Source organism: Pan troglodytes, chromosome 9 (assembly GCF_028858775.2).
Source record: "Pan troglodytes isolate AG18354 chromosome 9, NHGRI_mPanTro3-v2.0_pri, whole genome shotgun sequence".
Lineage (NCBI taxonomy): Eukaryota > Metazoa > Chordata > Mammalia > Primates > Hominidae > Pan > Pan troglodytes.
In genome coordinates, this window is record NC_072407.2 from 28,550,506 (window position 1) to 28,577,847 (window position 27,342).

At 35.7% G+C, this 27,342-nt stretch overlaps 1 protein-coding gene across 2 annotated transcripts in view; it reads left to right on the top strand.

The window, feature by feature from the left end:
* Positions 1-4,788: 4,788 nt before the first annotated feature.
* LUZP2 (leucine zipper protein 2) overlaps positions 4,789-27,342 on the top strand; it is a 580,933-nt gene continuing 558,379 nt past the window's right edge. Inside the window, exon 1 of one of the 2 annotated variants that reach the window (XM_009460116.5) lies at positions 4,789-5,237. In XM_009460116.5, the coding sequence (XP_009458391.2) occupies positions 4,794-5,237 (444 nt within the window). In that variant the 5' untranslated portion in view covers positions 4,789-4,793. The remainder of the gene's footprint in view (positions 5,238-27,342) is intronic. The other variant, XM_521872.8, reaches the window with a different exon arrangement.

Genomic DNA, 27,342 nt, shown 5'->3' on the forward strand with positions numbered 1-27,342 from the left:
AGAAGTGAGGTCCTTGATGAGTCTTAAATGATTAAAGTAAATATCTGAGTACACTAAGACAACACTTCATAAAGAAGGAATAACATGAAAAATTATAAAGACTCATTAAGGGAAACTTCCATTAATGTATTTACAGTGCAACATGAAAGTTAAACAGAGAAAAAAAGGAGGCATGTATTGGTTTTCTTATTTGAGAGTAATTTTCTAGGAGATTTAAGATTATAACGATATTTGCAGTTGAGATAGATTATATAAGGGGAATAGTTTTGAGGAAAATCCATCTTAAAGTAAAAAATACACTCCGAATCAAGAGATGGTTACCTCTAATTAAAGCCCAGATGACAGGTGTCATATAGAGGTGGGACAATTGTTATAAATAAATACTTAGGAAGTGAAATCTCTAGGGCTTGGTGATTGACTATATGTGGGAGAAGGTGGAGGTAAAAGTAATAGACAACTCTCAGGTTTAAACTTGGGTGACTGAGTTGATGGAAGTATAAGGAGATATACCGAAGAAGGGTCAGACAGAGGAAGAATGAGTAAGTGTTCAATGTGATTGAATTTGACTTTGAGGTATTCATATAGAACCCAGGTAAAGTCTCAGTGAGGAAGTCTAGGCTGGGGTAAATTTTAAGATCCATACCATAGTGAAGATTGTAAAAACCATAAAAAATAATAAGTTCAACTTGGGAAGAAAATATAGAATTTTAAAAGAGGAGGATCAAGGATGAAACACTAGGGGACATGAGAGTTTAGAATATGAGGGCAGAAAAGAGAACAGAAATAAGAAAAAATGTATTACTGTGTGAGGAATGAAATAAGAGGGCCATTAAATTGTGGAAACATAATCTTTCTAACAAATATTGCTAGGAGAACTTGATACCCACATGCAAACAATGGAGCTGAGTCCCTCCTTCACAAATACACAAAAGTTGGATCACAGACCTATCTTTAAGATCTAAAACAATAAAAATCATAGAAGAAAACAAAGGCATACATATTCATAACCTAGTGTGAGGCAAAGCTGTCTTAGATACAACCTCAGGAGTATAATCATAACATTCAAAGTAGGTGAATTGAACTTTATCAAAATTAAAAATATTTGTGGTGCAAATGACACCAACAGGAAAGTGAAAAGACAATCCATGGATTAGGAAACATTTGCAAATCACATATCTAAGGGGGATTTGTACCCATTATATAGACAGAACTCTTACTAGGCAAAAACAAAACTCAAAAATTAATTGAAAAAATAATTTAATAAATGTATCTTCAAAAATGTGTATGAATAGCTAGTACGCACATGAAAATATGTTGATCGTGATTATCAGATAAATGCCTATAAAAATGAGATAAGACTTCACATCAGCTAAGATGGCTATAATAATAAAATGATAGATAAATAATTGCAACTAACAAGTTTAAGGTTGTAAAGAAATCGATACCTTCATATATTACTAATGAAAATGTAAAATGGTGCAGCTATTTTGAACAAGAGTTTGGCAGTTTTTCAAAATGTTAAATGTAAAGTTACCATATGATCCAGGAATTCCACTTCTAGGTATATATCCAAGAGAATTGAAAACAGATGTTCACACAGAAACTTTTATGTGAATGATCATAGCAGAGTTTTTCATAATAGCGAAAGTATGAAAACAACCATAATATCCATTAACTGATGGATGGATAAACAAAATGTGGTATACCCTTACAATGGAATATTATTCAGCAATAAAAATAAATTAAGTAATGATATATGCTATAATACAGATGAACTTTAAAACATGAATGTGAAAGAGAGTAGTCATATGAAACCAGATACAGTATGATTTAATTTATATGAAATGTCAAGATTTGGGTCAATCCATAAAGAGAGAAATTAGATTGGTGTCTGTGGGGGTTCAGGAGAAGGGATAAAGTGGGGACCAGTGAGTGATTACTCGTAGGTACAGGATTTCTTCTGGGCATGATGAAAATGTTCTGGAATTATATAACGATGATGATTTCATAATCTTGTGGATGTGTATAAAAGCACTAAATTACACACTTTAAAATGGTGAAGTTCTTAGTACCTGAATTAAATCTCAATAAAGCTGTTTTTAAAATAGCTTCTATATCTCCTAATCCTAGCACTTTATAGAGACTCAGCACAACTGCTTGGGTTTTCTTGATGTTCTTTATCAGACTTGGGTACAGTTACCACAAACAAGGCTTGCTGACTCCAGTGTTAGGACTCAGCATAGGATAAGTAGTTTAAGATAAGTGAATTGCTATCTGTACTAATGTATCTTTAAAATTCATTTACCAATTCTCCAAAGCCACAAAATTTATTCTGAATTTAAGTTTTTATGTGACAATGTGGACAGAATGTCATGGGTGATGGAGATTCCTGGTTTTGTAATTTTCCTAGAAGAAAAGACTTCTGCTGAGAGACACATCTGTACTTGAATTCAAAATAATACTTCAATTCTCTACATCTGTGGGAGTTTCCAGAATCTTACTTACACCTTTCAAGATGTACTTCCCTACTATGTTGCTCTCATGCCCTTCCAAGTTAGATGTCTTTTGGAAAGATTTTTTTTTTTCCTTTTTGGCTTGCAGTAAATGCACAAAGGCCAACAAACTTTGTGGTTCTTTATAGATACCCAATATAGATACAGTGTAAAGAAAGTTCATTCTGACTTTTTTATTCATTGATATTAGATAATTTGATTGTTGTTTTATGTTATATGTCTAGTTGAAAGTAAAAAAAACTTAGGTTGGGGAAAGTTTTTTCTTACATGTGTATAATGTTTTTCTCTCAAATAAGCATACATTTTGAAGTAATGCAGACTGAATTTGAATGCCATCGCCACTATATAAGCCTCTGAGTGACCTTGAGCAAGTTACTTAACTACTCTGAAACTGTCACCTTAACTGGAAAAGAGAAAAATAATAGAAATAATTACCACATTTGGTTTCTATGATTAGGACGTAAGATAATGGATGCAAAGTTGTTATATAAAAAATGTATTCTACAAATATGAGTGTTATTTCCTGGTGCACACATTTAAAAAATTGCCAAGTAGCCTTATGTCTTTGTTGAGTATACAACTCAAGTAATCTCCTTCAAAGTGAGCAGGGAATCTATTGTTAGAAAACCCTGGCAGGAGCAAACTAGAGTTTATATTTTACTTGGAATCAGAGTTCTGTTTTAGAAAAGTGTGGTGTCGTTTTTTTTCTCTTAAATGATATGCAATTCACATGTTAGTTTATTTGTATATGCCTACTTACTAGGCATATACAAGATCGATAATGTTGTGGATCTTATTATTATTGCCCAAGGGGCTAATATTCACTTTTCAAAACTTATTACTCATCTAGTTCAGCAGCTCAAGATTTTGAAGCAGATCTGTTTTACATGCATGTCTTAACCTTCAATCCCATTTTTAAAAAATAGTAAATTAGATGGTTAACCTTTTAGATTTGCATCCTCTTTAAAATAAAGCTTTACAGCAAATGCATTTTTCCTACAAATGTCTTCGAAAATGAGATTGAAGAGGATGTATCATCTAAATTTTTCTGTAAAGAGCTTGCCCCCGAAATAATTGGAACATGAACTGAAACCTCTAGATAGGAATTCCTGGACACAGCTGTCCATTATCTTTCGAGACTTTGGTGCACCTCACCCTTTACTGAACACAACTTTGTGTCAAACACTGGGCTAGGAGTGCTAGGTGTGATGTTTGAGGCAACAGTGGAATTTTTCTTAGGACTTAGTAGAACCAGTTCTTTTTTTTAATATGCATAGTCAGATTTTGATGATATTCAGTCTGCTCATATCTATAATAGTGATATTAACGTCTATTTCACTATGACGGCTCTTGCGAAGATTAAATTAAATACTGTATGAAGAAGTGCCTTATACACAGTTATATAACCAGGATAATATCCAGATGGAATTCTCATCCTCTCTCTCTCTCTCTCACTCTCACTCACACACACACACACACACACACGCAATATCATCTTATAAATATCCTAGAATTGAATATCTCAGTAGCAGAGATAGTAGTTCTGTTTCTCAGAATTGCTTTTGCAAAATGGTGTTTTGGATTATAATTGTGCTATTTAATTTTTCTAATTAAAATTTCTAAATAGAGCCTATTAAATATTGGATGTTTATGATAGAATATTTGAAAATATAGAAAACCAAATGACCTACAAAACCTCTACCTTCCAGTACCATCATTCCGAGCTGATTACTGTTAGCATTTTAATGGTTTTTGTCCGCTAGGTCTCCTTGATGAGTTTCACCTGAGGAAAAGGACTCCTTCAGGTGTGTGAACTTGAGCCACCAGGTCCAACCCCATTGGCAGGTGCTGGTACAGACGACTGAAATCAGAGGAAGATCAGAAATCTTCAAAACCCAGAGCAGCAGATGTCTTAACGGTCCCGAAACGTTCTTTGGTTCTTTGCAGTCAACATTCACGGGTTAAGAAGCTTGCAATGCCATGACGGGCTGAGGTTGCATTTCTGGACGCTGCTTACTCCCGCTTCCTTCCATCTGTTTCAGGCAAATCATTATGCAGTTCTAATTAGAACAATCTTCTAAACACTCTCTCCAGAGCGACGTTCTTCCAAACACGGTTTAAGCAGGCGAGAGACACCTGCCTAGGACCCTACGCGTCAGGAAGTCTCTCCCAGTGAACTGGGTCTCATCTCCTGCCGAGTACGCAAGTTCAATTATTGGCAGATTAGGTTTCTACTCTCCGTGCCCCGCCCCGCGCCATCCTGGGGAGCAGCGGGAATAAATGATCCGCCCCTGGCCAGTGCTCACCCGACTGGCCAGAGCGCAGCCCGGTGACCGAAGCGCACGGGGCGATCGCGAGGCGCCCCCTCCCTCTCCCCGCGCCGCCTCCAGCGCGAGTGACGGCGCGCCCTCCGGGCTCCGGAGCGGCGGCGCCGAACAATCCCCGGCAGGGCTCGCCTCGCCGGTGACATCACTCCTGAAGATACTCCTCGCTCCCAGCGCCTGCCTTCCCCAGGCGTCCGTCCGTGTGCCCGTCTCCGCCTTTCCGCCTCCGAAGAGCGCTCATCACTGGCTGGAGACAGAGCCGGGCACCAAGGAGCGACAGGATCCCGAAGAGAGAGAGAGAAGGCAGCGAGGGAAGGAGGACCCCGACAGGCAGCAGCATGAAATTCAGCCCAGCGCACTACCTGCTGCCTCTCCTGCCTGCGCTGGTCCTCAGCACCAGGTGAGTCCAGGAGCGTGAGTGGCCTGAGGCCAGGGGCGCTGCCGGGGAGAGGTTGGTCCTACTGTGGGTCACCAGTGGGGGCCAAGGCACTTCAGCTGTTTGCATCTCCCGCCTAAGCAAGAGGGACGCTGTATGGTTTGGGCTCTGAAATCCTTCTGAGAGAGCAGAGCCCTTTCCTAGTTATCCCAGCCCCCTGGAGAAAGTCTTAGGATTGCTCTCAGTGAGGGATCAAAAGCTTTCTCTTCCGAAGGAGAGAAAAGACATTTTACCCTCCAGTCCTATTAGTAGCCAAAAGGTAACACGCGGTAAAAGAACAAAATAAAGAACGGAAATAGGCAAGGAGGGAATTGCCACCAGGCAGTGTCTTTACATTGGAGTTGTCTTAATAACCATAGAGCTTCTCCCTTCCCCCAAGTGTGCCTGATTTAAGGAAGGGGAGACCAGAGAAAACAGATTAATCCTGGAAGATGCTAAGACTTGTACAAAAGTTCCTGGACTCCTGAAATGGCCTGTTTCAACGTCTTGGATAAGCTTAGTGATAGGCGTTTTCTTTTGACTGTCTTGTGAACAGGTCTAATTAAAGAGCACAGAAGGCGATTAAAAGTTAGAAGACACTCTCAGAGTGCTGATGCAGAGACCCTAGTCAGAAACAATTAAGTACTGTACTCCATCAGTGGCCATGGATGGGACTTTAAGCCCCATTACAGAGGAGCTATTTTTGGTGGAGATTTAAAATGCAGAGATTGAGAAGAGTTCTGTGACTCCCCACTGTTGATCAAGTCCCAAAGTTGTGATGGGTTTGTTTTTTTCTTCCACAGGCGTAGCACAAAGGTGGACTGTTTAGTTGCCCAGGACTGTCTTTATTCTGCATGCCCTTAGCATCACATTGGCAGCAACCTCTTTCCCTTGGCTACTATAAAATAAAATAACCCACACAGGATGAAGATCCTTTCAAGTCTACATGCATAGAAACATTATTTGATTGTGCATCTGATGGCAAATAAAGTAGGGATATAGGGTTGTTTCTAATTCTGAAATGGAAAAGAATGAAGAAAACTTACTCTCTCTTACAAATCAAGGCTGTAAAATTCTTGATTCCGTTCCTAATCTACACACCTTCTTTCAGGCCTGTGTAACCAAACTTTCCTTTTAGTGTAGAGACTATTTCATTTACCCTCAATAATTGATAAATTTAGTCTTTCCTTGCAAACAAAGCCCAGGTGAGTTTCCCAGATTAAAATGAAATGTAAGTTTGATTCTTCATTTTCTGTAAGGTTTGCTTGTCACTTTAGCTCATAAAGTGCAGATGGTTTTAAAGAAAACCAGTTTGCTTCCCAGTATTATAATTAGTTGCTCTAAATACAGAGCCCATTTTAATATTTGTGGTTAGCTCTCAACAGTTCAATACAAATTATGCATCACAGTTATTCTTTAAATTCTTGCCGTTCACTCTTATGTTGTGATTTAGTCTTCTAGAGAAAGGAAATTTTCTAACTTTGGACACTTAAGTAGATGACAGTCAACACATGCATAAATAATAGGAAATATTTAAACAATAGAAATCCAGCCCACAGTGATTTTAGACTGTGAACATCTCTAGAGTTCCAAAAGTACATTTGCTTTTTAAGGATACTATAATTAAATTGAATGAAAAAGCTCTATAGTCTCTAGCATCCAAAGTTTTAATGTTCGATATCTAATACAGGGTCAAAAAGCCATTATCTTTTCCTTTCATGAAAGTGTTGATTTTGATAGGGATAAATTTCTTTAAAAATAGTTAACACACTTATTACAACAAAAACTGGAATAATCATCTTGTTCACTTTAGCTTTGAAACTTCTGCAATGCTTGTGGTATGTGAAAACTGTGGTTATTAAATTTTAGCAGAAGAGAATGCTGGGCTTGAAAAAAATGAAATGTTTATAATAAGTAGTGTATCTTATTAATGTGATTACTCTGTAGGAATTCATTTTACTGGATACCCAGAATACCCTGTGATATTGAACAAATATGAAAAGGAATGCGGTACTATCTGTGTCATTTTGCAAAGAAGAGAATATGTTTTAAAGATCTCTAACAGAAGGCCATTCTGTGTATAATATTTAACAGTTCTTATAGGCACATGGTTAATGTGCAGATTAGAACCTAAACTGAGCAGCTTTGAAAGGACAGTTGTGTTAGTAGGGATGAGCTTATTGTCCTGCTGGGAAAAGCTGAGTAGCTCAGCCATGGCCACCTGTGACAGTGGGTTTTCTGGCCAAAGACTTCTGTTAACTTAGTTTCTTAGTCAGTAGTCCTGTATGTGAAGCAAATGGTATTTCACATGTTTAGATCACGCTGGATGCATTAGCAGGTGGTGGTAATTGCTAGTTTTTCCTATAGCCTTTGGGTAATCTCACCTGTCTTTTATTGTCAAACTCTTTCCAAAGTGTAGGGAATGCAGAGCGGAGACTCTTAATGCAAATATATATTTGTTTCATTATATATTTCTCTGAGTGCATTGCCTTAATACTTTGCTATTTTATTTCCAATAGGTCTGAAGTTCAGTTGTATTTTAAAGTAATCTGTTCAGTGAAACAAATGCTGCAGGTGCAAAGGTAGTCTTTTGACTGTGTTGTAAACAGGTCTAATGGTATCTAGCCCACAGCGACTATCCTGTCTTTTAAACAGAAATTTTTGAATAGAAAACAATCCTGCCTTTTAAATAGACATTTTTGAATAGCTTTCTCTTTTTGCTTGTTCCTCCTTCTCACCTTTTCTGAAGCAACTTTAGATGCTGAAGCACAAAATCCCATAATTTAATCACAGCGAGCATCAATGGCCCCCAATCAGAGTTAATGTATTTGTCCTGAAAGAAAGCTAAATGTTCAATTTACACAAAAGCCAAGCATTTTTCTCTGTTTTACTGGCAAACCCCATAGAGTTTTAAAAAACAAACAAAGAAAAAGAGCTGTTTAATTTCCTGGCATATGGTCTCTCCTGCTTAGAAAATGCATATAAATTACCAAAAAAATCAAGTTAGTGATATGAATAATGTAACTAATACAGAAACTCATTTAAACTGTACACAAATAAATGTGATCAAAGAAAGCAAACATGTTGGTTTAATAGCTTTGGAGTAGAATGACTATACTTTTAAGATAGCCTTGTTGTATAGTATTAAATTGCTATTGCAAGGTAGGCAGTAATTCACTTCAGAAAGAAGCAGTATAGGTATTGAAAGTAATGGTAGGGTGAAAAATTCTTTAGAAGTTCTTGGTGAAAAGGGACCCATGGAGTGCTGGAGAAGGCTCGTGCTTTATTCTGCTGAACCTCTGTTCCTTTACGCTGTGGTTATACTCTTGATGCCTTTGGATTGTTAACTTTTAAATGACTTAATAAGGAGAGAGACATGGCAGGGGAGGAGTGAAGGTCTATTGACTTCTGGTGGTTTTCCATGAAGCAAGAACTTTGAGCAGATGGTCGGTTATAGTCCTCCCAACAGGAGTCACCTTAGAGGTCTCTCCTGGACCGTCTGATCAGCAGTCACACTACATGTTTATTTTGGAATCTATTTTTAGATGATACTATATATTGAAGATGCCCCGGGCTATTTGTTCCGTGAATTAAACTAACCTCAAGATCAACTTGATTTGTAGAATAAAGGACAAGAATCACAATAAACACAATGAGAACACACAACAAATATTTTTACCCAAATAAATTTGATGCAAGAAGCAGTCTCACCTTAACTCTCCTGAAATATTTTGAGGCAACATGGGTTTGCTTCCTAAGTCCTGTGCACAGTGTCTGCCACACATGACATTTTACAGGATGCTACCTACATTCCTTTATTTGTGATAAAAATTGTACCTTCCATGTAAATGAGATAGAAGTATGGCTTTCTTAAGAAGATATTAACACACAAATATTTTGACTTCTCACACTGCAGTTTTGCACCTTAGTCACCTATTTCCAATAGCAGTTTTTAAAATATCTGGTGATTATCTTTGTGGATTAAATTTTTTCTGTGATTAATGATAGGGACATCTCAAATATTTGATTTGTCTGTACAGTTGTCCTTAACCAAACTCCATGTAATTGAAAGGAAGAACTTGACCTTCTAACTAAGAAGCAAAGATCACTGAAACCAATGAGGAATGCGTGGTTCTAATGAAATAATGTTTTCTGGTGTGTGTTATAAGAAACTATGTGTGCGGCTGTTTCTCAGTGACTTCTAGAAGATTTGCTAAAATCCCTTTTACAAATGGTGCTAAATAATTTAAGTAACCTGATTAAACAGGTACTGTTTAAAATTATGGTTCCTTTTCTGAGAAATCCAAAAAGACTCTCTGAACTTGTCTTCATCCCTGTACACATGTCTTTGATGTTTCATTATCATGCATTAAGAATGTGCCTGCTATCAGTCAGTTATTACATGAACCATCAGGGCAATAAAACAATAGATTAGTTATGTATATCCATAATCTAGTCATATATACAAATAATGATATATAAAACAAAATTGGGTAAATAACAAAATTTTACACAAATTTCTAAGTGTGAATGAAGCAAAGAGTTAATAATGCCAGTTAAGTGGTATCTGGGGCAACTTCTACTTTCCAAGGATATTGAGAAGAAAAATATTTTGTGATCAACCTCAATATCCTGCCACACTTACTATATGTTATTAGGTAAACTTCTTATCCTCTCTATCCAGTTTTCTGATGTAGAACACAGACCTTCCCATAACACCTACTTGAGAAGGTAACAGCCTTCAATTGTAAGGACTGAATGAGTTCATCCGTGGAAACAGTTTAGCATATTCCCTAAGTACTCAACACAGGTTAGCCTATACTGTTATTATGGTATTATTAATATTATTTTTATGAAATCTTTGTGATTGATTTGGCCATAGCAGAAAAAAGAAAAAATATAGATACAAATCAATTAGGTGACATGAAATTAACAAGAAGCATAGTCATCATCCAAAAGAAAAGAATGATTTGTAGAGAAGAGAGGAAGTCAGAGGTGTAACGGGGGTTATTTGGTTATTAGGCTAGTTTTTTTCCGAAGTGTTTTGTTTGTTTGTTTGTTTGTTTTTGAGATGGAGTCTTGCTCTGTTGCCAGGCTGAAGTGCAGTGGCGCCATCTTGGCTCCCTGCAATCTCTTCCTCCTGGGTTTAAGCAATTCTCTGCCTCAGCCTCCTGAGTAGCTGAGATTACAGGCGCCTGGCACCATGCCCGGTTGATTTTTTTGTATTTTTAGTAAAGATGGGGCTTTACTGTCTTGGCCAGACTGGTCTTGAACCCATGACCTCATGATCCACCCGCCTCGACCTGCCAAAGTGCTGGGATTACAGGCATGAGCCACCGTGCCCAGCCCCTCCAAAGTGTTTTTGATGGTGCTGTACACTTTGGTGAACACCATGAAAATCTGGAATATTTAACTTAATGACTTAGAATGAGATTTAGCATAAAAGTGAATATTTGTCTGTTTGTATACCTAATTAAAATGTAATTGCTATAAATTTTGATATGAAATCAAAGCTGTGAGTACAAGTGTCAAGGAATAAAAGTGGAAGTTTTCAAACTATATAGGTAGGGTAGACTTGAAAGTTTTTATGACTTTATTTTCTACTTCTTCATTGATTTCATCATTTACCAGCAACATTTAAAAGGTACAAATGTTTAGAAAAATTAAAGGAATAAAAGTATTGACATTTTTTTTTTACTATGGAGAACAAATTAAGAATCACTGATATAGAGGCAGCCCAACCATTATAGTTTTGAAAATGATCATATGAAAGGGATCTTATACTAAGTCAGTTTTAAAATAGCTTTAGTGGTTGTTGACCATCAACTAGTTTGCACATACATTATCATAAACTTTTCACAGTTATGTAATAACATTCTGACTATTACATGAAAAATATATTTCTCTTTATTTTGCTATAGATTACTGTGTGAATGTGAATGTGTTGACAATGACATCTATGAACTGAGTGGATCATAGAAAACGGTGTAATTTACCGCTAAGAGTAGATGAAAGGTACAGATCATGTCAAGCTTGCATCAGAGAAAGTGCAAATATTTACTAAGACGTCTAAGAACTTTGCTTCATGAGTACGAAGACAGAAGGTGAAGGTCACCCAAGTAAACAGTGTTCTCTGAGGATTCTTTCATAAACCCTAGGAGACATAATTATATCGTAGGTAGTGATTGCATTGCAATTATGTCTGAATTGTTTGGTGTTGCTTTCCAGTGTTTTAACCTCTTTAAGTGTACTTTAAAAAGCCTACGATTGGGAAACATACTGTGAACACAAGAATGTGTTCTAGTCCAAAGCCCTACAATTTAGAGGTGAGAAAACTGAAACCCAGGGTGACTGAGACTTGCCCAAGGTCGTAAAGGGAAACAAACTAGAACCCAGAACTTTCCACTATATTCATTCTGTTCTGTTATGTGAATGTTCACTATGACATAGCTATTCTGTAATTAAGCAACATGTGACTAGTTAGTACCTATGAAGAATCCATAACTATTCTAGTTATTATGGAGTATAAAATAACTTAAAACCAAATTATTGCACCACATGTAATCATCATAGAACAACAGGCCGTAAGACAAAGGGAATTACAGTAATAAGAAGTTGAACATCCTGTGTTTAGTAGATTTTTGAAGAATGAGCTGGCCTAAATAAGACTCTAGGTCATTTTCAAAACTCAAAGCAGAGTCATTAATGAGTTCTCATCATTGCACACCATTTACCTCCCATAAGATACATCTATAATCGTTCCTGCTGACCTTTCAGTTCTATTGTAAGGTGATATTTTTGGTGCCTTTGAGATCTTTCCATTGAAAGTATTTCCTGTAACTATAGTTCTCAGACATTTGCTGATATAAATCTCACTTGATAAATCTGTGCTGAAACTGTGGTATTTCTCAATGGGCAGCATGCTATCTTGCCAAGATGTGTTCCTAAATATGTTCATACCTGGCTTTAATATAAGGTTACATTACATTTTCTTTGGTTTACATTTCTCTACACTGTCGTCACAGTTTGTGTGATGATGTAGTTATAGATATATAACATTTTTAGGTTCAGATGGTTGTAGAATATTCCACCTGCACATGTTATAAGCTCTTTGCCTTCGCATATGTTCTTTAACCATTCTGAAACTTAATTTTCCCCTCTGTAAAAAGTAAAATAATAATATCTAATATTTAGGGCCATTAAAATTAAATAAAATGTATTTAAGTGTGTCTTAGGGCACATAGCTGTGCCTTGTAGTCCCTCAGAATATGCTAAGATGTGTTCATTATTACTATACATAGATATGATGATTTAATATGTTTATTTTATATAGAACACCTCAAGCAATCAGCATGTAATTTAATAATTTTTTTTAAAATTCAAAATAAATGAAGTCCTTAAATTAATTTCATAGTTCTAGACTAGTACAGCCAAAATTATAAAATTATAATTTATTTTCTAATAAGATTCTCCTGGGGCCAGGGCAAGTGGGGAACTAACCCAATGAATGGCTTTCATGAAGATGTGAAACATTACCCATTTCTGTGACAGAATGCATTTTAGAGAGTACCTGCAGAGAAAATGCTTTACTCTAATTTCTAATTCTCACCGATAATTTAATAACTGAAGGTCACAAGCATTTGGCATCTCATCTTCAGGTTCCTCTTTTTATTTTTTCCTTTCTTGCTTGAAAACGAGTAAGACTGAAAGTGGGCAGTGACTCGCTGTCTTCCAAACTAGTTTTCAGAGTTAAGGTATTGGTAAGGGCTAAATCAGATTCTGGGACATTCATCTCATGTCCCCTGTGGAGGATGTGACTTCTTCTGACTTCCTCCTGCCTGTCCTCCAGAGGGTTATGATGGTTTCTGACCTTCAGATTCTGATTCAAAACATACTGTTACCATCTAGAATCACTTATTCCATGAGTGCTGATAAATGGAGTCGGGGAGTTTAGGGGAGGAATGGAGATGACAAGAGGTGTTTGTCGTGTTGCATGGGGTTAAATCCAAAAGAATCCGAGCTCAAACGGAGACTCTGAATCAGACTTACTTGTTATATGAATTTAGAAATGTCAATGAACATCTCTTAGCCATATTTAACAGTGCCTCTCTCATAGATATGTCAAGAGGATTGAATAAGCTAATGTATAAAGAATAGCATCCAGCACAGAGAAATACAGCTCACTATATCGACAGTCTTACATTATCTAATTAAAATTTTACCCTACCAGATTGTACATGCATTTCAGCAAGAGAGATCATTGAGAAAAGCTCATGTGGCATAGACAAGTTAGAATTGTTGATGAAGAGTTTGTGGAGCTCATGACTAACCTCCTTTATTACAAACTAAAAAACCAAATAAAATGGTATTTTTCCTTCAAGAACATGCAGATAATTTGGGGGCAATGTGGAAGCCAATTCTCTATTATCTTAACCAATTCCAGTTGGGAACACTAATTTAAACAACTATAAGGCTTTTAAGAGAAAAAAAAATAAAGAAAGTCAGTATTACCTGACCTCGTTTCTATCTGGTGCCTGAAGCTCCAAATTATGTTGCTATAATATGGTTAAATATGAAATATAGGTATAAAATAATTGTTACAATTATATTTCCATATTAATTATTTTAAAGAGGATTCATTGTTCAAGATTACCTACAGGTGGCAGGACTAAATGTGTAAATCATAAAACAAGGACAGCATAACATTAACAAGACAATTGACAAGTTGAAAATCCTGGACTTCTAAAATTAAGTAATCCTACAATGGGATAAGTTTGGTCATGACCTGCAGAGAATGGTCCAGAAGAGGGACTAGGATGGTAGAAGGAAAGGAGAAACTTAGCACACTTGAGCTATTGGAATGTAGCGTGCTTGGAAAGAGACTATAAGAGTGGAAGGGAAAGCACCGATCACTAGCTTTTTCTTCATACATAATTTTCTCTTTTCTAATGCTTGCGGTCATTTATTGCTGGCCTTTGAAGTAAACTAAGCATTGGGCAGGAAAAGGTGGGAAAGTCTCTGAATTATAAAAGAAACAAGAAAATGCATGAAAAATTGGAGTAACATCTTAGGAAGACACAGATATGGGCTGAAGAAGCTTTATATTGTTGTAGCTTTTTCCTTCAGATGCCACAGAGAAAAATGTTAGCTCCTTCTGCATGTAAGTTCACACAAAAAAGTGAGGGGCAATTTTTTCTTTTTCTGACATGACAGTTTAGAAAGATATTGAAGTATATCAAATCCCTTTTGTGTGTTCCCTATATGTCTTTGTTTCAGTTGGCCATTTTATAGAATGATAACCTACAGGTTAGACCAAGATTTGTGAGGACTAATCGTGTGTCTAGAAGTGCTAGCTACTTACTCTTTGTCACTTAATCCTTACCTATGACAACACATTATATTCATATGTGATTCATCACTAGGGACCCCTAAGTTTTGCACTCAGTAAGTGACTATCCCATATTCCCCCAGCTAAAAATTGGTCAGATCCTAGGTCATTATTCTAAGAATGGCTTTATGAATGAAACTATTGGGCTGCCTATATAGAATCTAGTCTCTGTATAAATGTACAGTGAAGAAAAGTAATAATCAGTACTACAAATAAGAAAGCAGAAGCTAAACCATACTGGCAAAGGACTGCATGTTTTCAATAGGTGAGATAGAGTACATTAAAAATATTCTTAAAATAAATCAGCTAAAATATTCATTAGTTTGAAAATCAGCCAAATAAAGCCTTTATTATAAATACAAAAGTTTGCCAGGTAATACATGTTCTCAATTTAGTTTCTCCAAGTATGCTCCTCATTCTAATTGAATGATAATTACCTGTGATGGTCCTTAAAAATACAGATTTCGGTTCCTACCCTAGACATTGAATTTTCATTTTAATATGGAACTTCCTATGTATATGACAGCTTAGAAACCACAGCTCTAGTATTTCAGAACTATAAACTCTAGTATACTTTCATCTCTTTACCATTTACTCAACATGCAAATTGTAGCTGAAGTCAGGAGAATGGGAAGATGTTGATGTTTTGGCAAAAATCACACCTTTACACATGTGTATAAATACATTTAGTAAATGAGGATCTCATTGTGCTCCAGGCTGCTTTTATCAGTCAATTTAAATGAAAATAATTATCCGCCTCACATAGCTTTCTTTAAAGGGCTGAGAAAATGCTCAAATAAATTGTGTAAAATATTTACATGGATTTATCAGGGGGCATAGTGTATTTAGAAAATATGAGACAAAAGGTGAAATGTCTGAGATAAACAACAAAGAATTCACACTTAACTTTCTCTCCCTCCCTAGCTTTTATCACTGCAAGTTATATAATAAAGAGGCAAAAAAACCAAGACCTACACATGAAGCCATATAAATGCTTGTTCTAGGCTACTTGGGGCAGGAAATCTGAGCTTTCAAAATGAGGAGAAGTAATATTTACGTGGTAAAAATTAAAGTTTTGATCATCTTCTCCCTACTCCCCTTAAATGGTGGTTGGTTTTGCATGATGTTAAACATTTTTTTCTAAGAAATGTGTGAATTAAATAGAATGTGCAACTATGCCAGTCACATTGCCCTAGTGCCTAACCTCTGTATCATTAGTTAATTCTCCTAGAGTGAAAAAAGAAACTCAAAAGAAAATATAAATAATAATATAATATTTATAATAATATAAATGAATAGTACTTAGCAATTATATAATACCATCAACCAGGTTAATCTTTACAATAAACCTTGAGGTGATTACTGATGTTGCCCTAATTTTATAGATGTAGCAACTAAGGCACATGAGATTAGATTACTTGGCCAACATTATGACTGGTAAGCAGTGGAGTCGAAATTCAAAGGCCAGGTGGCACTAGAACATACATTCTTAATCACTGTACTACAGTGCCTCCTAGGATATAAAGTGAAGCTCTCGAATGGCCTTAAATTTTTGTGTTGGCTTCATTTGTGGGTTCTAGTTGCATGCCCTTCTGCAAATAAATAAGTAGCCAAAATTTTATATACAGTTAAAGAAGGAAGGCAAAATGTTACTTTTTCTCAGGTAAGCTCACAATTAAAGGTGACAGAAGATCCTTTCTTTAAAGTTCTAACTAAAATATTTATTTTGTTTTTGTGGTAAAAGAAAAATAATCATATATTAGCATGGTAATATCTTTATGTGTGGACGTTGTTTTTTAAAAAATACCAGTGAACTATGGTTTTCTACTGCCTGACTCCTGATGTCTTCCAAGTGTTAATTGTGGGGCTTAGGAACAAATGCGTAGAATCAGGCTGACCTGTGTTCTAATTATAGCTTGGTATCTTCTACTTGTGTGATTCCAGGTAGCTGTCTCAATTCCTCAGACTCATAATTTAATTTTTAAAAATAATTTATAACAGTAGCTAAAGGTTACTGCTTGTTTTCTATGTGTAAGAACTGTACTACAAATTTGTCTAAGGTTATTTTATTTAATGCTTTTCAGTGTCTTATGAAGTGCTTGCTTTACAAAATGAGACACTAAGGATTACAGAAGTTGACATATCTAAGGTCACAAAATTAAAACGGGGGTAGAGATGAGACTTGAGCCCATGATTTAATAGACATAAGACTCAGGATTCTAATTCAAGGTCAGAATCCTGAGACAATAAAAGTTAGCAATAAAATTTTTGATGGCTAGATATTTGGGAAGTAACTCAGAAACTAAGGAGCTGTTGGGACTACATGTAGACTGATGGGACAAATAACTTGTGTCATACACACGCGACATGTGCGATGAGTGAGGGTTCAGTGCACAGTAGGTTCTTGCCCGCTGTTTGCATGCTGACCCTCAAGACTTTCCATGTAGGAAATAGGATCACCTTTGGTTTTAGAGATGTGAAAAGCAACAAACTCAACATTCACATTTGGTCTGTCTTGAGAGCCTTACCATATGATAATAACAGCCAGATTTTTCTTAGAAAGTCATTTGGCTGGAACTGTTCTTCCACTGGTAATCAGAAGATGGCACTGTGAAGTATAGTACAGTCATAACTGTTCTAGAATTAACTCATTCATAGACTGATACATTTGCCTCAAAATTTGTATCTAAAAAAAGTATATAATATGTACTAGATGATATATATAGTATACATATGGTATATATTATATATGGTATAGTATATATCATGTAGTATATAGATTATATATGTAATATATAATGTGTATATGTATTATGTAGTATATATTGTATGCATATTTTAATAAATATATTACTCATAGACATCTTTCATTTTTCTGAATATTTATCCTTAAAAATACGGTTATATATAACATATATTATATGTTTTATACACAGAATATATAAATATATTCCGTAGTATATATTATATGCATATTTTAATAAATATTTTAAATATATTACTCATAGATACCTTGCATTTTTCTGAATACTTATCCTTGAAAGTAGACTTATTTGGTAACACACTATCATTAGCTTGATTCCAGTAATCACTATAGTGTTTCCTCTATATCTACCTTTCTCTCGAAGGAGCATAGACTTGCAAATTTAATAATGTATACATTTCCCCTATATATTCTTTTACTTGGGTGACATAACATTAAGTGAATTCTCAAAGACAGCTTTGACAGGTAGTGGGCAATGTGTGAGGGAGACATAATACCTGGCATTTTTATAGTGTTTTAATTTTAATTGTTATACATGCTCATAACTCCTCACAACATCTTATATAGCAATTCATAATAACCTCATTTTATAGATGGAGAGAATTTTAGTAATGGCAGCCAGGTAGCTTAAACCCAGCGCTCTGAATTCCCCATTCACAACACCAAAGTTGCTTTGGAACCTTGAAAGTTGGGGTGCAAAGGAGGCAGAGTTACCGAATGGCTAGCTCTTATGTCTTAAAGAAAGAAAACGAAAGAGCAGAGTGTACTGAGGATTTAAATTGTGATGCTACCCATTTTTATATTTGGAAGATGAAGCCACAGGTACCAGCCTGGCAGGACAAAAGAAGATGGTGCCTATGCAGTGTTTGGCATGTTTTGCCATATTGGCTTTGGTTCTATATTGTCTTGGGTACATTTCATAAGTTCCTGTAAGTACCTGCCTGCAACCCTTGCCACCTTAATCAGTTGAGATTCAGGTTTTTTGGAATGCGTCATAAAATCCCAAATTACAATGCCTTAAACAAGATATAAATTTATTTCTCTCACACATAAGTTATATAACAGGTAGGAAATCCAGGGCTGGCTGGTTCTCCATGGCCAGCAAGTGGGCAAACAGCTGCATTCTAACTTTCATGGGCTTCAGTTACTTTAGACTTCATCAACCCTTACTCTGTTAAATATATATACGTATACCACATTTATATTATGTAACATATTGTTTTGTGACTATGTTCATATAAAGATTAAAATATTAATATTATCTACTTCAAGCTAAAAATTCATTTTTAAAAATTCTAATTTTAAAAGAAATTTAAAATATTTGTGGGCCAAAAAAGTATTGTGGACCATTGGCCATTGACTCTGTGCTGCTGTGCCAAGTGGGTAAGTTAGCCATGTCAGTAATGACCCCAGCTCCTTCCAGCTTGTTGCTCTGTCGAGGTCTTTGCCCTCGTGATCCAAGGTGGCCACGAGAGTTCAAATCATGCTTATAAATAGCAGCATGGAGGAAGGACACACTGCTTTCCTTTTATGAATACTCCCCATTTGCTAGTCTTGGTAGAGTAGCTAGTCCCATATAAAATGGAGCCTGGGACTTGTAGCCTTCTTACCTCTGCCATATATTCAGGTAAGAATATATTGGAAGCTCTGTCATACTGTCTGTGCCTTCCCTTCTGACTGTTTATGTAATTCTCTGCTATGTAAATTGATTCAGTTGCTCCAAAGGAAGTTGTCTTTTTTGTGTATAGTAAGCCCTTATTTAATGCCATTCACAGATTTTTGGAAACCACAACTTACGTGAAATGATGTGTAGCAGGTTTCCTTCAAAGTCCTTTCTGATGTTGGTGACAAGAAATATCATTTTGTTACACATGACAATTTATGGTGATGTGAAAGCTGGTGTCTGTCACTAGAATGTTTTTAATTAATTAAAAAATAAAAAAACAAAAAAATACAATGGCAAGTTTTTTGGATTAGAATCACTATTTCAGCTTACAGGGATGGTAAAAGTTTACATCAGCTGGATATTTGCTAGGAGATAGGGACAGATAGGGACAGGACTAGGGAATAGCACTAAAATAGAAGTATTTATAAGTAATAATCTTTATGTGACTAGATATTTACCAGTGATAAAATCATATCAGTAAATGGTTAAACATTGAACTTAGGGCGTGCTATCTGGAGGTGACTACTTTAAAGGCAAAGTTCATATGTATTTTATGATTTATATTGTGGTTTAGACATATGAAGTACTTAACTATGTGCTTAAATATTTACTAAATGATTAATTCATACCTTTGCTTTGTTGTTCTTTCTTGAACTTTTTCTGATGAGTGGAAAGAGAACACTTAAATAATGTGATATAGATGATTTTTAAAAATTTAAGTGAATTATGCTAAGTCTTAGCGAAGTGTCTCTTATTTAGGCTAACCTCAGAATTACACTGTGATAATATGCACTAGTATCCACATATATTTATGTTTGGATCTTATATTATCAGAGACTAGCATTTTCCAAAATTCTCTTCCTTAGAAGAAAGTATCTGTCAGGGGGATAGTGAATAAAGAAAGTTGAAGGAATTTCTCTGTATACTTTTGTCCAACTGGGAGAGGGATGCCATGATTATGATAACAGAGTGATTAATAGATGATGTATATTAGGCTGAACAGGGGAAGAAGTGAAACCAAGATGGTGCTGGAGGCAAAGGAAAAAGTGAAGGTGCTGAAGAATGTGGAATGTGGTGGTTGTCACAGGCTGAAAAAACAAATAGCGGTGGTGGTAGAATATTGGTAGTATAAACCTTAAGAATCATCTTAGAATTCTAACATTTCAGATCTCAGTGAGTCTTTAATATCTACTCCAAACCTTCATTTTTTATAAATTGAGGCTCATAGATGCCAAATAACTTATCAAAGTGATACAAATATTTAATAGTACAAGTAAGACATGGGAAAAAAGCAAATAGAATAATATGTTACATATTTTATCGCTGAAGCAGCATCAGTCTTTCATAAAAATTGAGAGAACTTCATCATAATCATGAAGTTACCTAAGTATATAAAGTTTTTCAGAAAAATTACAAATGAATAATTATGGTGCTTTTTATTTCAAATATCTAAATCATTCTTAACACAAATTTAAATGTTAAAGGAATGATTTTACATTGTTATTTGATCTCTAACACTTAATACAAAGTTCAACATTACTTTTTGTATACTAAATATAGCTTGGCTTGTTGAAATAGGTCTTTTAATTCCTGAATTTAATGGTTATTTTTTTCTTTGTTTTTTTTTTTTGGAGATGGAGTCTCACTCTGTTGCCCAGGCTGGAGTGCAGTGGCACGATCTCAGCTCACTGCAACCTCCGCCTCCTGGGTACAAGCAATTCTCCTGCCTCAGCCCCCCGAGTAGCTGGGACTACAGGCACATGCTGCCATGCCCAGCTAATTCTGTTGCTGTTGTACTTTTATTAGAAACTGGGTTTCACCATGTTGCCCAGGCTGGTCTCGAACTCCTGACCTCAGGTGATCCACCCACCTCGGCCTCCCAAAGTGTTGGGATCACAGGCGTGAGCCACCGTGCCCAGCAAATGATTTTTTTCTATATGACATGGTTTTCCTTTCAGTCTCTGTTTTTTAATTACTATTATTTTAAGAAAATAGATGGTATTGATGTTTTCAAATCATGTTTTCTTTCAAATCATGGAAACAAGCTAATATCACAAATTTCTCCTAAGAATAAAATAATTAAAATTGTATTTGCTGACATGCAAAATAGCTAAAAATTAAGTCCCCCTTGCCTGTTTTTGGATTCACAAAAGACTTGATCATATCTTAGCTAAAAACATCTATATTTGAAAGAAAAGCTAGAGTCATATGATGGTTAGCCTTCATCCTTTAGCAGTCGTTGGTAAGATTTTATTTCATTTTTACAATCAGCATAGCAAGAGAACGACATAGATGAGATTTATCCTGGGATAATGACTATGTCTTAAACTATTTTCAGATATTATGAAAACATTAAAATATCAATAGCCACTTTAAAGTTGTGTTGCTGTTTTGACTGTCTCTTTAAATAATTAGAAGGGTAAATATTCTTTTTGAATATTCTTAGGATCTATATAATACGTGACTCATATGGGTTTTCCTGTGTCTACTTTCTGACTGTCATTACTTATAGCTACAGTAAGTTGCAGGGCCATGCTTTGGGTACTATACTCTGATTCTAAAGCCTGGGGTGTGCCATGGAAAATCAGTCAATGAATTCCATTAATACCAAGCAATCACTAAATGCTGGTAGAAATGAATACATTACTCTTCTGGAAGATCACTACCTTTTGTCTCTCTTTGACCTTTCAGAGTCTGAATGTAGATAGTGTTTATCTCAAAGAAGTGATGAAAAGTTGACAGGCTGGGAAAATAAGAGTTGCCAAACAGAATGCTAATTGGAGGACCACGTAAGCATGGAACTGATTTAATGTTTTGAAGTGTCCAAGTGTAGTGCATTCTGCAAGCATAGTTAGGATTCCCTGGCTATGTTCTATAATAAGAAGCTGATCTGGCCGGGGATACAAGCAGAACTCTGAAAAATAAAATGTTTTAAAGATAAGTAGTACCCCTAAACAGTGCCCATAAACAGAAGCATGTGGCATATCCCTGGCATTCAGCAAGGGGCTTTGGAAGAGGAGTCTTGATTGGTGGGAGAGAAATCCTCCACTGAATGCAGAGAGTAACTAGTTGGTTGTGTGTGTGTGTGTTTTCTTTTCTGGCAATTAAAAATTTCAAGACAAAGTGGCAGAGAAAAAGAGAGAAAGAAATAGATGGTGATGATCAGTCTTTGGTTCCTCAACCATGGTGAAACTGAGAGCATTCTAGCATAAGAATGGTTTCAGAATAAGTAATTTGCTTTACAATTCAGTGACCCTGAACAAATAAACTGTATCCACATCTCAGAGCAGCTGAGAAGGAGAGTAGCCCTGAGGCATTACAGCACAGAATGAGGAAGGTATATTGTAGTATTAAGGGAAAACACATAATAAGATCGTGCCTCTCCTTCTATCAAGCCCACTTGTCAATGGAATGATTATAAATTTCACTTTGTGGGGAATTGTAGGGTACCATCGTCATACAGAACCAACTGAATGGATGTTCTTTGTTTATGTAAATAAACTTTATTAACATAATTTTCTTAATTTATTAGTTTTTTTCTTTTGATATTCCCAAGTGTGAGAAAAGAAGGTTATGACAACACAGCAATAAGATTACATGAATCTATTTATCAGGGCAATTGTTAAAAGAATTCTCCCCACTGGTGTTGAAGAAAGAAATATAGTAAGACTTAGTCCTTGAGGTGAGGGCTGTTCTGTAAAAGCAGCCTGGCTCAAGGAAAGCTAAATTCACAAAACTGCTGGTTGGTACAGGATCAAGCTCTTTAGGGTAGGAGACTTTTTACATGACTTTAGGTCAGAGGTCCTAAAGAGGAGAGTAAATGAATTATTGTTAGTAAGACCAAAGGGTGTGTTAAACAATCGTTGTCACTGAAACCTCTGCTGATTTGAGCTCTTAATGCTTGCAAGTGAAGGATGCTAGAAGGTCTATTATTTACCATTTCCCCGATTTCAGGGCAGAGTTTAGAACCGGAAAGTTCATAATAACTTCTTGGAAATTAACCAGGTCCTCTGTTGTAGGAGTTACACAATCATCTAGAATGTTATTTTTATTTTTTCCTGAGGCAGATTATAAAACCGTATACTGTGCCTAGCATGTGTGAGGTAAGAGGAGAGAAGTGGTATTCTAGGGAGACTACACATCCTCTGTAACTTACTCTCTTCCTACAGAAGTTGAGTCTACTGAGCTGAAAGACCCCATCTGTAAATGACACTTTTTACAACCAGCAAGAGGGATAACTTGGCAATTGGTTGGTTTATAGCAATTAAGGATATATAAATTAATTCAATTAATATTCACAAAGAACTTGATATCTATCAGGGAATATGCCAGGAAATAATGTTAAGTGCTTGGGAGCCCAGATGCATTAAAAAAATACATCCTTCATAGAAGGAGAGGGAGACAAAAAGTGCAAAGAGTAAAGTTTCCCAGCTCTGGGAATAGCTGTGTAAGGTGTCACAGAAGTAATGACTTTCCTATGGGTTTCAAAACGTAGACAGAACTTTTTAGCCAAAAATTTTTGCTTGGGAAAACAAATTCCAGGAAGAGAATAGCAATGTGAAAGGTGCTAAAATAAAATAATAATAATGACAGAACTAATCACAGGCTCTCCAGTAGTGAACAAGCACTGACTAATATGTATGTAAAAACAGCAGGCTCTGTGCGTCAGGGTGGGTTTACCTCTGTGGTACAACCTGTGCTCCAGAGCTCCCCTAGGGACTGGGTAAAGCTATTCTTCTGCTGGGACCACTTCCTTGCTGAATTTTTTGTCCTGTCATGTTTTTTTTCTTTCTTATGAAAGTTCTCATTTATCCCTGATAAATCAGCTTTCCAAAGGAGGCCCTGATTATGCTCTGCTTCTGTGAAAACTGACCTGAGACAGAGGCTGATCCACCTGGATTTGAATCCCCGTCTTCCACGTGACTAGTTATGTGATTTTGGACGGGCTGTTGAAAATTTCTTATAGTAGATTTTTTTTTTTCAGTTAAATTGGGAAAATAATCAATCTCGAAGTCCTGTTTTGAAGATTAACAGATTAACAGATTTTAAAGACCTGACACTTACACTTGATTAATATATGCTACTTTTCTTTCCTGTTAATTTGTGGAAATGAATGTAAAACCTAAAATTATTTGTATGGAATTTGGATAGGTCTTATATGAATATGAAATTCTATGACCACTTGTCAATCTGAAATAATTGAAATAATCAGAATCCAGTTTTAATGAGTTTATTCAAGTAAAAATCTGGGAATAGCCACCCAGGTTACAGGGACTCCAGAGAAATGGGATAAGTGCTCCAAAGCTAAAAGTTAAAGTTGTGCTTACATAGGAAGAAAACAAAGACATATAACAGGATTACAACATTTTCTACACAAGGCTGATTTATGAGTAACAACATTTTAATTGGTTAAAGTTTGTTTTCTTTTTTGTGTGGCTGGTTTTCTTTACAATTTAAAAGTGTATATTTAACATTCCATCTTAAGACAATATGACAGCATGAAGTTTTTGTGTGAGAAAGGTAAGAGAGAAGTTAATCTAAAATGAAGATCAACCCTGAAGAGGGAAGAGGTCTTTCCTTGTGCTGTTTAGTCATTTGTAATATTTTACAAAACAATGTAGGTAAGGAAGAAGGCAAATCTATAATTAGAGAAACAAAAATTACAGCTTTCTAGGTTACAGCTGCCTAGGTAACAGCTGCCTGTTTATGTGACTTATGTCCCATAATCACATTCCCTTAAGGCTATAAAATTTAGTTTCAACAGCTTAGATTGTGAGTTACTTATTTTTACATACTCAAGAAATAAACTCTGTGATACAATCTATGTGCCAAGCTCTCTATGTGGCTTTATTTCCAGGTTTGATAATTTCTTATTACCATCTGTTATTTTTGTCTTTGAACCTTTCCTAATACAAAATACAAAGATTTTTCTTTATCATATTTTTTGTGTTCTAAGTTGAAACATATGCATGAAATCTTATTTGAAATCTTAACTGAAACATGAATAAGATAATCTTATATCACCTGTCCAAAAAACTATTGCTAAAAGTTAAAAATATTGTAGGTACAGGCCGGGCACGATGGTTCACGCCTGTAATCCCAGCACTTTGGGAGGCCAAGGTGGGCGGATCACGAGGTCAGGAGATCGAGACCATCCTGGCTAACACAGTGAAACCCCGTCTCTACTAAAAATACAAAAAGATTAGCCGGGCGTGGTGGCGGGTTCCTGTAGTCCCAGCTACTCGGGAGGCTGAGGCAGGAGAATGGCGTGAACCTGGGAGGCGGAGCTTGCAGTGAGCCAAGATCCCGCCACTGCACTCCAGCCTGGGCGACAGAGCCAGACTCCGTCCAAAAAAAAAAAAAAAAAAATTGTAGGTACATATTAAATTTTATGTACATTTTTTATATTTAAAAAATGTTCTATTTATTTTTTCACATATCTAAATAATGACTCCAAAAACATTAATCACTTCAGTGAGGGCATCAGTCACGTCACTGATTATTGTAAATTGTGGAGCCAATAATCCATAGTTTGCTTTCTTAAAAATCCATTTTAGAAGGTTGAATTTATCAGATAGTCTTAAGTGTTAAATGAGAGTTTAATCTTGACTTATTGAAAAATGACATCATTTTGCTTCCCATGGTTATTTTTATATTGTGTCTGAAAAAAGAAATATCCTTTTGTGTTTCACATGTTTATGGTGTATAACAGGCTCTTTTTAATTATAGAAAATTCCTGTCTTTTAATCACTGAGACAACAATTTTCCTCCCATAAAATAATACATTTTTTCATCATTTGGTTTTTAAAATGACATATTCCAGGGATTATTTTTGAAATATTGGATACTTATCTAACACTATCCATTAAGTTTCTATTCATGTGGAAAATGAAATGGAAATGTAGGAGAAATTATTTTTTAGAGGGAGGGGATAAAAGGCCTATAATTAATCAGCTGTTATTAGTGAATAAGATAACGTTGAATTCAAACAAATAAAAAATTAGTTCTTACGTGTTAGGTATGACCTCATTTAATTAAGTTAGATAATTTATATAAATGAGATAATTTAACTTATTTAAAGCTTAGCTAAGTTAAGAGACTTGCTTCATCTAATCCATGAGTCAATGGTAAAATCAGAATTTAAGCTCAGAGCTGCATGAATCTAACATCTAGGTTCTTACAACTTTAGCCATGTTTGTTAAAGATCTTTGATTTTTTTTTTAAAGTCTGATATGCCTATTTTCCCCTTGTAACATTGTATATTTACAGTCTGGGCTAACAAGATAACGAGCTATTTGAGGGTGTTTTATCCTTTCTGTAAGTGTTAAATGAGAAATTTCTTCCTCCTTCTTAAAACGAATGGAAGAGAAACTGTTAAAAATTATTAACGAGTATAGTTACTGAGTGTCCTTAGTCCATAAATAGTTTTTAGAATGTTCAGATGATAACTGAAATATCAGAAGATGATAGTGGGTTTTTATGCACATTTATTAGGGTTGTTTTCTTCTTGATCTTTTCACTGTTTGTGCCTAGTTCAAAGTTAGTCAATAAACAGAACATGGCTTTGTGACCAAAAATTCTCTGAAAAAGAATTTGGAGGAAAGAAACTTTATTCCAGTGAACAGTTTGCAAACTGGGAAGATTGCATAAAACAAAGGGGCATTCCAGAGAGCAAAGAGAGTGTTCGGCTTTTATAGAGAAAGTTTCTATTCAAGTTCCCAATCAAGTCTATTTATGCAAATGAAGGATTCAAACTTGCTTAGTGCTGATTGATTCACATAGCTGAGTTCTGATTATTTTGATGCAGATCATACTCTATTCGTTGGTTCAGGTGACGTGAACAAGGACAGTCAGCTATGAAAGTTCCAAGTTAGGTAGACGTGTGGGTTTTCTGGAAGTGAGTACATGTGTGAGCTCTAGGTAGCAAATGGCCTTTGGGCTCTATTTTAAACTTAGACACTGTTATCCACTCAGGATTCATGTTGAGGGATTGGCTCTTTCACGTTTACAGTTTCATTACTCAGTTTGCTCTCACAGTCATACCATCCTCTTTATATTTTGACTACAAATCTTATTTTCTACTTTGACTTCAGACCATTAGGATTGTATATAAGGACTGTTAACAGTACCCCTCAACCCAACTTTATCTAGAATGAGTCTTGAGCTTTGGAGACTCCTGTACTTGAATGGAGAATACAGCAGGCCATCTGGAACTGTCTAGGAAATCGGATGTAGTTTTAGGGAGAAAGATAAAGTTTTGAATGTAAGATTC